The sequence below is a fragment of the Colossoma macropomum genome, unplaced genomic scaffold (genome assembly GCF_904425465.1).
Source record: "Colossoma macropomum unplaced genomic scaffold, Colossoma_macropomum, whole genome shotgun sequence".
NCBI lineage: Eukaryota > Metazoa > Chordata > Actinopteri > Characiformes > Serrasalmidae > Colossoma > Colossoma macropomum.
In genome coordinates, this window is record NW_023494805.1 from 3,245,892 (window position 1) to 3,258,753 (window position 12,862).

Genomic DNA, 12,862 nt, shown 5'->3' on the forward strand with positions numbered 1-12,862 from the left:
ATGTTGATGATGGAAAATAGTGGAAAATCTGAAATAATCAGTTTTCTTTGGGAACTATTTTGCCTCACAGCACTCTGCGTATTATGTATCCCTCCACCTAGGGCTGGGCGATAAAACGATAACGATAATTATCGCGGTATAACTTTTCCTCGATAGAGCGATACGACATGTTCGATAAATGTTCGGTATAATACACCATTCTCACACTTCCACGTTCAGCGAAAGCCTCGGTGGCGTTTTCTGCTGCAAGGAAAGTGACACTACTCTGCTGTCACCAGGAGAGAGCGCACTTCCGAGTTTTTCTAAATGATTAGAGAGGGAGGGGGCCACGAGTAAGATGAGTCTTTAGCAACGGCTGAAACGCCGAGTTATACAGTCCCTGTTTGAGTGGAGCGACCGGCGATCTGTTCTCCTGTGACCGAGTGTGAGTGACGAGGTCAGTGGTGTAACTATACTGACCTACAGTGAACTCACCTCTTTCCCTACATCCTAACCAGCTTTAGCAGTGTTAAATCACGTCTGCTCCTCTCAACTACAGCACTGTTACAGTGCTCAGTCATATTTGAGTATTAGTGCATTCACAAGCAACGAAAGTGAAAGAAAGAAGTGGTTCATGTAAATTACAGCCCTGATTTAAACGAAAGTAAACTGAGGAAGCTGTGAGGTGTTGGAGAGCGGGAGAGCACTAGCTTTCCAGGCTAGCTGTTTTTAGCAGCTGGCTAACTTGAAGCAGCTCTGTCACTCACACAGCACGGAGAATTGATGATACTGTAGATCAAACACGACACAAAAGCACCGCTTTCAGTTTAAACGTACCTAAAAGTCGGACTCTGTTTGTCTGGTGTTGATATTTTGCGGTTCACCACTTAAACTGCTACGATAGTATAGAGAAATCCAGTCGTCGCTAGCTGGTGTCTGAATGCTGTGATGTCATTGGTAGCGAGGTAGCCGAGCGCTCGGCACCAGCTAAAAATAATCTGTTTCTTTCTTAAATTATGACTATTACAAAAACTGCTGCCGTGCTTTTCCAGCTGGTAAAAACAGCTCAGCAGACACTCTCCCACTCTCCCATGACAGATCTGTGAAATGTTCCACTGTTTGAGTGTTTGTTGTGTTCAGACCATAAAGGATAGTTTAAAAGAGCGATTAATCACCCAGGAGCAAAAATCAGCCTTCAAACCTGAAAGAAATAATGTTTTGACATTTATCGCGGTATGTATCGATATCGAACGATATGAATTTTGTTTGGCCATATCGCCCAGCTCTACCTCCACCATGAATGAAGTTTAAGAACTGTCTGTTAGAATGAACAGCAGAGCTTTATTTTACTGCAAAAGAGGATTCTGTTATTTTTACCACAAGAGCCACCAGGGGCTGTAAAAGGGCCAGATGTAGCTCTAGATCCTCATGTTTCCAACCTCTGGTCTAAGAAAAAATCATGTGGCTTAGTACAGAGTGGCAGAGGAGCTCTTCGGTTTTGGGTGGAAGCGTCCTTTGAGCTGTAAAATCCTGTAACGGTGACTGTAGTGATGCCGCTTGCGTCATGTCTAACCCTTGTCTTGCTCTGTAGCTCGTATCACAGGTCTGCAGGAGGACAATAAGAACCTGAAGCAGAGTTTATCTAAAGTGGAGGCGGAGAGGAAGCAGGCTCAGGAGAGGAGTAACAGTCTGGAGAAGGTGAGCTGATCAGTATGACTCTGCATACAGGTCACTGTGTCTGATCTAACTCTTCCCATAATGACGCTGAGACTCTCTGTGAGTGATTCACACCCTTAAATGTGAGAGACTTGAGTGATTTTTCAAGTATAGGAACTGGGATAACACACCGGTCAGGCATGACATTCTGACCACCTCCTTGTTTCTACGCTCATTGTCCATTTTATCAGCTCCACTTACTATATAGGTGCACTTTGTAGTTCTACAGTTACAGACTGTAGTCCATCTGTTTCTCTGATACTTTGTTACCCTGTTCTTCAGTGGTCAGGACCCCCATGGACCCTCACAGAGCAGGTGTTGCGCTGGTGTTTAAAAACTCCAGCAGCACTGCTGTGTCTGATCCACTCAGACCAGCGCAACACACACTAACACACCACCACCACATCAGTGTTACTGCAGTGCTGAGAATGATCCACCACCCAAATAGTACCTGCTCTGTGAGGGTCCATGGGGGTCCTGACCACTGAAGAACAGGGTAACAAAGTATCAGAGAAACAGATGGACTACAGTCTGTAACTGTAGAACTACAAAGTGCACCTATACAGTAAGTGGAGCTGATAAAATGGACAATGAGCGTAGAAACGAGGAGGTGGTCAGAATGTTATGCCTGATCTGTGTGTGTGTGTGTGTGTGTGTGTGTGTGTGTAAAAGTACCCAGGGCTGGGTGATGACGCAAAAACATATCGCGATACTTGGACATTTTCATGATACGAAATGCATTTCACAATATTTTGACACACAGAGACACAAAGCACTGCCAAAATAGAATAGAATAAAAATTAAACAACAGAAAATCAAAAACTCTGGATGCTCTTTTTAAAACGACTTTTGCCCATACTGTGCTGGATTGAATCCAGTTAAACAGAACTAATGATGCTGTCTTCATGAAACGTGTGCTTAGTCATCGTTCTTTTAGTACTGATGATATCCACATAACAAAATTTATAACAATATCTATAAAATATCATCAGATTTTCCCCCTCTAGGTGCACCAATGGCACGTTATCCACGAGTCTAACAAATGATGGTAATGAGATCAGTTTAACATTAAGTGTCCTACAGATGTTTTGGTGGTTTTTGACCTTGGACTCACCTTGTGTATGAGTATCATATGAACAAAATCTCTTGATTCAAGTTAATGTAGTCTAATTAATGAATTATATTAATTTACTGGCCTCCGAAATTAAATATGAAATTTCTTTCTTTTTTCCAAATATTCGAATATATTTCAAATTTGAATTTAGATTATATATCAAGAAACTACTGAAAAAGTCTGATGGTGTTATATCTAATAAAGTCACAAGAGGGCGCTCAGCATATTTCACACACCCCCAAAAGCTCACAGTGTTGTAAACTGTGGATTTGGGTGCATTTTCACCCCAAAACTGCGAAGCCTGGTTTAAAACCCCCTCAGCAGCCTCTGTTTCTGTGCCTGTTATTGTGTGTGGGGTGCTGCGGTGCGGTTTTTGTGAGGTTTGACTCGTTTGTCTCGTTTTCCTGCGTCTTCAGGAGAAGAACAGTCTGGAGATCGATCTAAACTATAAGCTGAAGATCCTACAGCAGCGTCTCGATCATGAGATCACGGAGCACCGGGCTAGTCGGGCACAGCTGACGGACAAATACGAGTCCATCGAGGAGGCCAAATCGGCCGCCATGCACGGTACGTTTGGGTTTCCTCAACAACTTAGAAGCTCTTCACAGAATCGAGGCTAAATTAATGATGGCGTGAAAAGGTTAGTGACTCAGCTGAGGTAACGTTTTCTGCTCATCTTAAAGGTTTTAGTTGATCTGCCTTTCTCTGTGTCGAGCCAAGTCACCCGCTACGGCGGTTTTATGGGTTTAATTTAATGCAGCGATTAGAAGTTTGAACAACAGTTCGTTTTTACTAGTTTGAGAAAACGTCTGAGACGTCTGAGAAAAGAATATCGATAGATAGATCTGTAGCCTGATTGGCTAACTTAACGTTAAAGCTCAGCTCGCTGGGTCGTTTTAAACTTTTACTCTCTAACCACCTCCACTCTGCCTGCCACTGCTTTACCTGATTATTTTTACCATTATTATCTTATTTTCATTATTTTATTATTTATTTGTTTATTTATTATTATTCATATTCTTATTCGTATTTTAATTGTTTATTTTATTATTATTTTAGTCATTTTAATGAGTTTTAGTTTACTTTTTGATCTTATTATCCTTTTATTTTATTTTGACTTGATTTGATTTTATTGACTTTTACATTTGAGCTATGTTTTAATTATTGTTTTATATTTTTTACTTTATTTTTATGTATTTTTATTAATAATGTTTCATTTTTTCATATACTTACCTGATTTGAGTCATTTTTAATTAAATTTACTTTTATCATTTGATGTGTTCTTAACATTATCAATCCCTTGTTCTGAATCATCTCAGCAATATTGTAAATGAGGGTCACCCTCAGTGCTCCCCGAGATTAAATAAAGGTTGATCGATTGATTAAACGTTACCTTAGCAACCAGGCTGTGTACACTTACAGAGCACAGACCACAGTACAGGTCTGATTCTGACTGACTGCTCTGCTGAAACAAGTGTAGATGATCTAAACTAATGCCTGAGGGAGTAAAGTGGAGTGGCTGGTGTTGGTGGCAGATTCTGTGGTCTCAGGTATGAGATTTCAAAGCGTTACACAGACTGTCTGATGCGAACTGCCCGCTAAAATCACCTCCGCTCTCAGAATCTCTCCTCTGTCACAGGGTTTAAGCTGGATCTGGCTGTCCACACTGCCGTGAAATGGCTTTATCAGTTCAGAACAAGTGTTTATCAAGCTAAATGCCAGAAGAAAGGTGTTGCTTCCCTATAGGAAAGTCTCTAAAGTGAGACATAGGCCTGGGCACTGAACCAGGACGCTTTAATGCTGTCCCACTTTAAAAAGCTGTTCTTGAATTGTGTTTGAAGCAGTAGGTAGCAAGTAAATGAGACTGTTTTTGTACCTCATTTATTTAGTCAGTTTGTTTCTGTTGCGTGAGATATAGTCAGAAAACATTCACGCTGTCCTGTTTAAAGAAGTTATTCCTGTGCGTTTGCTGACCACTTAACTATTTCCTGCCTCTGACTTCTCCCTTATTTTTATCAGCGCCCCCTATTAGTGAGCACCCACACAACCAGTGACCAATCAGTAAAGTCGCAATTTTGAAAAACCATCATTTCTATAACAGCGGTATTACTGTAATGCCACCCGACCCTAGTCCTTAGGGTTTTTGGCACGAACTGCAGCCCCATTAATGTTAATCGTGATGATGGGACTGAAGAAGGTGGAGAAATACTGACACTCCTGTGTGGTCTGTCTTTGTACAGCGGTGGAGCAGAAGGTGTCTGAGGAGAGCGTGTTGCGGTTGCGGGCGGAGAACCGAGTGGTGGAGGTGGAGAAGCAGTGCTCTATGCTGGAGTTTGACCTGAAGCAGTCGGTGCAGAAGATGGAGCAGCTCATGAAGCAGAAGGAGAGGCTGGAGGACGAGGTAAAAACAGGCACAGCACCTCCCGAACTGTACATGACAGCAGATAGACCACAGTCTGTAACCATACACCCTCATAGCGGAGCTATAGGGTAGGTGTTTCTAATAAAGTGGCCAGTTAGTGGAAGCACAGGTAAGTGTTTCTGATAAAGTGGCCAGTTAGTGGAAGCGCAAGGAAGGTGTTTCTGATAAAGTGACCAGTTAGTGGAAGCGCAGGGTAGGTGTTTCTAATAAAGTGGCCAGTTAGTGGAAGCACAAGGTAGGTGTTTCTGATAAAGTGGCCAGTTAGTGGAAGCACAAGGTAGGTGTTTCTAATAAAGTGGCCAGTTAGTGGAAGCGCAAGGTAGGTGTTTCTGATAAAGTGGCCAGTGAGTGGAAGTAGTAGTGTTTCTAATAAAGTGGCCAGTCAGTGTACAGTTACACATCATTTCTGCAGTTAAAGTTTCTGCAGACCCTAACAGGTTGTCGTGTGGTGCTGCAGGTGAAGGCTCTGCGGGTGCAGCTGGAGCAGGAGTGTGGTAAGCGTTCTTCGGCTCAGACTGAGCTGAAGAACTGGACCATCGAGGCCGAGAGGCTGAGGGGATCTGAGAAACAGCTGAAGCAGGAGATCAACACGGCCCTGGAGAACAAACGATCGCTCGAGTTCCAGCTCGCACAGCTCACCAAGTAAGAGTTCATACACACCTCCATCACCGTCTGTCTCCGTCTGTCTCCGTCAGCCCTGGGGGATCTGATCATAAGCGGTACGGCGCTCAGCGTAGGTGCAAACGGGGTTCAGTGCGTATTTTTTGCACCTCCAAAGTTCAGTCTTAGAAGCTGGTTGATCATTTTCTGAAGTAATCAAACACATTCAGTGGTGTTGAGGTCTGGACTCTGGGGTGGTCAGTCCATCGTTCAGCTTCTTTGTTTGATGTGTCCGTCTCCTTTTCTCAGTGAGGTTCTTCTTGATCAGCTACACATCCTTTCAGACCCACAGCGCTGAGTCGTCTTCTCACAGTGGAAGGATGGACAGAAACACCTGTGGATGTTTTCAGATCTGAAGCAGCTTGATTTTCTCCTCTCTCTCAGAGATGAAAGCTTTAAGTGCTGTTTATCTGATGGGGGGCAGCTTTGATGTCTACCAGGTCTTCCAGGTGGTTGTTAGGAGCCCCATTTACTCGAGCTTTTAATCAGTTTTTGAACTCCAGTTTTGGAAACTCTTTCAATTTAACTTCCTCTTTCCTTATGCAAGTGGATTATCTGATATCTCATCTCCTGAAACATGAGTAACTTGTACTTAATGGAGGTTCTGATTGACAATCGAGTAAGCACACATTTTGTGATGCACCTGAAATTGCAGCATATTTGCCTGTTGGTTTAAACCTAATAACCCCCCATTGTAGAGTCTCCATTAGTGACAACAACTCAGTACAGTTACGCAGTGATGTGTTTCACAGAACCTCTGAAGTCTGTCGGGGTCAGTTTCGTTTTCCTAATTACTGTAGTTTGTGTAGAGGAGATTTGATCCCAGGTCAGCCCTGATACTGTGAGCTGTTTCGTAAATCTGGACTGACACACTGACTCACAGTCTCAGTTACTGAACACTGATTCAACACTGAGAGTGACTTTGCTGACTGTGCTCTTTACATCCTTCTCCTTTTCTCATAGATGATGGTTACTGTATTCTACTGAACTCGGCTGTGTTTGCAGTGGGGTTTGTTTTTCTTTGCACACGTCTTAAGCCTCAGGTTCACTACACGACTTTTAAAGTCTTAGCAGATTATAGCAGACTGGGTGTCTGGCAGTATTAGACTGATTAGACAGATTTTTTTTTGGGTGACCGAAATATTGGAAATTCCACACTAAACGATTAGGGATCACAGACTACTCAACTTTAAAGCTGCTGCTAAACCAAACGGAACTCGCGCAAACTCATGCTAACTCTTGCAAACTCTCGCGTTATCCCGTCACTAGGAGACGCAAATAAACAAACGTGTTGCTGCAAACGTGTGATGTTTAATTGAGGATCATGGATTTATAAATGTGATCAGCTGGTATTTTTAGAGTTTTTAAATGTACATAAACTTGATTGTGCCGTAATCTCAGCTCATAAAAAGCTTCGCTCCACACTTAAGAGACTTTTCTCCATTTTTCTTTGTTTACTTGCTGTATTTTCTTCTTTCGTGTCTCAGTTTTTATTGGCTGTTGCAGGAGTCGGTTCAGATTGAGTCGTTGACCAGTTTACACGAGATTACACTCAGAGTTGGGTCGAAAAAATCAGACGTTTGATAAACTCTGACTGGACTGAGACGATCGGGAGGCCAGAAATCTGAGTCTGCGCCCCTCAAACACGACTCTACTCTTTCTCTAACTGTCGACTCCGACTGACGCAAAAATCTGCAGACCAGAGCCGACCAGCACAGTCTCGGCCAGACTGAGAATCGGGGCTAAAATTGGGGTAAAAGTCATGTAGTGTAACCCCAGCTTTAAGACTGTATTACCTAATTTATTCTCTCTGAAGGTAAACATTAATTTATCAGCATGGTTTTACTTTAAAGCCCTAAAGTCTTTCAAAATTTCTGCATAATTCAGTGGTTGAGATGTACACAAAGCCATTCAGAGTGGATTTCTTTACAGTTTGGAGTAATGATATGCAAATTTCATGATACCGATGTGCCATTTTGCAATTTTCTAGAAAAGAAAAACTAAAATAACCTTCACATTTATTTGTTTACTTGTTGGTTGGCTGGTAATTCCCAAAACCTTTTTTCTTTCATTTTGTAATTTCCAGTCGTTGTCCAGAGGAAACTGGCACAAGTAAGTTAAATTATGCTTTTAGTAATATCGTGAATTGTGTTAAATAGTACTACAGATGTGGGTTTTGCGGTGTCTACAACACAAACACAGCCATTTTATTTACTATCCAAAACCACCAGTGAACCTACATGAGTCTTTATATGGAATGTCGACGAAAAATAGTGGAAAATCTGAAAGTTTTCTTTGGGGACTATTTTGCCTTATAACTGCCTACATGCCATTTAAAATGTTTTAGGCCGAACTTCAATCTCAGAACTACCATAAAACAGTGTCTCAGGCATCAGGCAGTGAATTCATAACCATTTCCTGTAGTAACTTTCTGTGAGGGAGCTTTTAGAGGTGGACGTCTGGTTCCTATCACCACCACTGTGAACAGTTCTGACTCTAGAACAGAGCATTTCACACCAAACCACTCTGAACGACTCTGTTTACATCTCAACCACTTAATTATGCAAAAGTTTAAAGAAATTGGTGGAGTCCTCCTTTAAGTAATCTGTAGTAGTCTTGTGTCTTGATGGACTAAAGTACTTCATATAGTTAAAAACAGTAGCAGCAGCCGCCTCAAAGGAGTTTGTCCATACAGTTATCCAGTTAACCAAGTTAGCCAGTGGAGTCATTTCCGGTTTCTTTCTCTGACCGACTGACCCCGTGATTGGCTTCAGCCCTGCAGGTTACTTAGTGTTACAGCGGCGGGATTTCCTCTATTGGCCTGTTTCGGACTGTAATAGTAGAAAAGTCCCTGTTTACTCTGGACGTGATCCAGCGCTGCTGAGAGTCAGTGTTTACTCATACAGATTACAGATTATCCCCCACACTGACCCCTCCCACTGCGGATAATCCACTGACCGCCTGCAGGCCGATTATACTCCACTCTGCTCCACCGCCGGCCTCTTTACTCAGCATTTTCTCTGCAGTTTGTTTGATCTCTACAGAGCCCTCTTTGGAAGTGAATAAGGGCAGGGGGTCTAAATTAATGACCTCGAACAAATTTGATCAGGTTATGATTCTTCTCACGAAATGATTCGGTGCGTCATGACATTACAAAGTTCACAGTGATTCAGTTTGATTTGGCTCTTTAGAAAATCAGTCATAAAATCCAGAGCTTCAGTGATTCAGTTTCACTGCGATTCTTTAGAAAATGATACATCATGAAATCTCAATTATCGCGATTGAATTTGATTATGATTCTTTAAGAAGTGATTCAGTGCTTCAGGAAACCTCATATTTAGAAATGATTCCGCTTAATTATGATTCTTTAGGAAGTGATTCAGTGCATTCAGAATGATTCAGCTTAATTGTGATTCTATAGGAAAAGATTCAAAACTTAATGAAATCTCAGATGTAAGAATGTAAAGAATTCTTTAAGAAATGATTCAGTACTTTAGGAAATCTCCTAATCTCCTAGTGCATTCTTTAGGATTCTTTAGGAAAGATTTAATACATCATAATCTTAGATGTCACAACTGAATTTGATTATGATTCTTTAAATGATGAAGTGCATTCAGAAATTTCATATTTTGAGATGATTCAGCTTATGATTCTTTAGCAGATGACTCAGTACATCATGGAATCTCAAATGGCACAATTGATTTTGATTGTGATTCTTTAAGAAATGACTCAGTGATTCAGGAAAGCTCAATTTGAAACGATTCAGGTTTATTATGAATCTTTAGGAAACAGTTCAGTGCATTAGGAAATCTCATATTTCGAAACAATTCAGCTTATGCATGATTCTTTAGGAAATGATTCACATATCTTAAATTTACTAAAATTGAGTTCGATTGATTCTTTAGGGAACGATACAGTACATCATGAAATCTTGTCAAAACTGTCCAGTTCGATTATGATTATTGATTCGACTGTTATTTGATGCATCATGAAATCTCATTTTACAGAAATTTCAGATGTCACTCTTTAGTGTGACCATCCAGTGGGCTGAAACTCTTAGACCAGGGCTTTTCCGCTGCGGGACTGTCTATTATAATGGCCATCAAACTGTGCAGGAGTGGAGCTGAAGGACTTCAGACGGACGCTGTAGTCTTTCTGAGTTTCCTTCATTCCACTAAACAGACCCTTTGACCACAATAGAAGACACAGGCTCCACACTGCCCTCTGGTGGAGAATAGAGTTCTGACTGCTCATACACCGATCAGGCATAACATTCTGACCACCTCCTTGTTTCTGCGCTCACTGTCCATTTTATCAGCTCCACTTACTATATAGGTGCACTTTGTAGTTCTACAGTTACAGACTGTAGTCCATCTGTTTCTCTGATACTTTGTTAGCCCCCTTTCACCCTGTTCTTCAGTGGTCAGGACCCCCATGGACCCTCACAGAGCAGGTACTATTTGGGTGGTGGATCATTCTCAGCACTGCAGTAACACTGACGTGGTGGTGGTGTGTTAGTGTGTGTTGTGCTGGTCTGAGTGGATCAGACACAGCAGTGCTACTGGAGTTTTTGTTGGACTACAGTCTGTAATTATGCCTGATCGGTGTATTTCTGTATGTCAGCATTGACAGAGATGTACATGAAAAACACTGGATGTTGGCATCGGCTCACAGCGCATTCCCTTATCAGGACATTCCAGTGCATGAATCCGCTTCACATGCTGGAAATCTCCACTTCCTTACTGGCTGATCTTCAGCTGTGGGGAGTTTTCCACCCACCTCCTGCACTCTGACTCACCCTCTACCTTAGTGCTACAGAGAGCCTGACTCGCTCAGCAGGGCGAGATGACTGAGGCCAGTTTCAGAGAAGGGGTGACCTCATTAGCTGAGGTCAGAGTCGTTCTTGAGTGAAATCCATAGTGAAAACCAGGGGAGCTGCTTGTTGCTCAAGACACATCTGGGAGAGAGATGGGGCAAAGAAAGTTAGAATAAGTTCTAATTCATTAAAAAAAAGGTATACAGTCCTTATAATAGTAATATTTAATGAAGTATGCACTCCTTATAATAGTAATATTTAATGAAGTATGCACTCCTTATAATAGTAATATTTAATGAAGTATGCACTCCTTATAATAGTGATATTTAATGAAGTATGCACCCCTTATAATAGTAATATTTAATGAAGTATGCACTCCTTATAATAGTAATATTTAATGAAGTATGCATCCCTTATAATAGTAATATTTAATGAAGTATGCATCCCTTATAATAGTAATATTTAATGAAGTATGCACTCCTTATAATAGTAATATTTAATGAAGTATGCACTCCTTATAATAGTAATATTTAATGAAGTATGCACTCCTTATAATAGTAATATTTAATGAAGTATGCACTCCTTATAATAGTAATATTTAATGAAGTATGCACTCCTTATAATAGTAATATTTAATGAAGTATGCACTCCTTATAATAGTGATATTTAATGAAGTATGCACTCCTTATAATAGTAATATTTAATGAAGTATGCACTCCTTATAATAGTAATATTTAATGAAGTATGCACTCCTTATAATAGTAATATTTAATGAAGTATGCACTCCTTATAATAGTAATATTTAATGAAGTATGCACTCCTTTTAATAGTAATATTTAATGAAGTATGCACTGCACACTACTAGGTGGAAATAATAATCAAATATTTAAAAAAATGTTGTTATTTTGATGTAGTAACTGAATATTTTGACAGTGTAATGAGATATTAAGTCATTTTTTGACATGGAAAGTCAAAAGTTTGAAAATAAAGACGTTATTTTGACAGATAGTAATTACGAGATACCAAACGAGAGTGTAAGTAATTATTATTATACATTTTTGTGATAGTAAGTTGATATTTGGAGAAAATAAATAGTTGATCTATCAAAACCTGGAGAAAATGTCATTATTTCAAAATAGTATCTCATATAAAAAAATATTAAAATAGTATCTAGCAGAGGTAAGTCATTATTTTTGAGATTCTAAGTCAAGTCAATATTTGGACGCACTGCTGTCTGAAAATAAAGAGGAAATTGGTGATTTTCTTTCCTTATCTGCCTGTCAGGAATGGACTTCCATACAAAACTAATGTGAAGTTATAAACATGCATAAACGTTTATGAGAAGGTTATTCTCGAGGCGGACGCTGGTTAGAGCCTTGCCTGTTGTTGTATAGTGTTAAGCGGGTCAGTGATGTGACCCAGCTCTGTTTCTTTATCAGTTCTTTGTTAATTCTGCATCGTGTTTTTGCGACTGGCGCATGAAAAAACCCAAAAAAGCTTAATTTACTGGCACTGGAGGGAGGAGAGGACACGGCTCAGTCAGGACTCCGGTGGGAAACTCCCAGATCGTCCCTGTTAGGAAACATTCCCTGTGGAGTGAGGGTTTAGGGATGGGGTTTAGCTCCGCCCACTTGTTTATAAACGTGTAGAAGGGCTGATCCTCCAGACTGTTAGTGCTGATTTTACACCTCAACATGAGACCAGCCGAAAAACCTCAGAGGTCCAGACCTTTCGGAGACGTAACTGAGTGAGTAGCAGCAAAAGCAGATCTGATTTAAAGTCTTTTTGAAGTGATGGTTTTAAAAAGTCATCTAATTTTCTCTCCTTATTTTGAACGTAGTCAATCAGCAAAGTCAAGTTTGGTGTCTAAAGTTGGCTTCTTTAGTTTTAGCACTGGAGCTACGAGGCTAATGTAGCTAACAAGCAATGGAAGCGGTTGCATGGAGCTGTGTGGTTTTCTTATGTCTTATTTTTTCCCCTTAAGGTTCACTGAATAACGTCTGTGTTTGTAAGTCATTATGAGACACTAAGCCATTGTTTCAGTGCAGTTAGTGAATATTTTGACATAGTAAGTTGAGGAAAAAAAGCAGTAGATCTGACTTTGGGTGGTTTTATGTAATAAAAAGAGTCATAATTGATTTTTACATGATGGTTT

General features: G+C 40.6%; 1 protein-coding gene across 3 annotated transcripts in view; it reads left to right on the plus strand.

Moving 5' to 3' along the window:
* rock1 (Rho-associated, coiled-coil containing protein kinase 1) overlaps window positions 1-12,862 on the plus strand; it is a 105,221-nt gene that overhangs the window by 66,894 nt on the left and 25,465 nt on the right. For all 3 annotated transcript variants that reach the window (XR_005008766.1, XM_036597663.1, XM_036597662.1), the window contains exons 17-20: window positions 1,571-1,677; window positions 3,226-3,376; window positions 5,050-5,210; window positions 5,689-5,873. Coding sequence is in view for 2 of the 3 variants with exons in the window: in XM_036597663.1 (XP_036453556.1) it covers window positions 1,571-1,677; window positions 3,226-3,376; window positions 5,050-5,210; window positions 5,689-5,873 (604 nt within the window). In the remaining variant the exon portion in view is untranslated. The remainder of the gene's footprint in view (window positions 1-1,570; window positions 1,678-3,225; window positions 3,377-5,049; window positions 5,211-5,688; window positions 5,874-12,862) is intronic.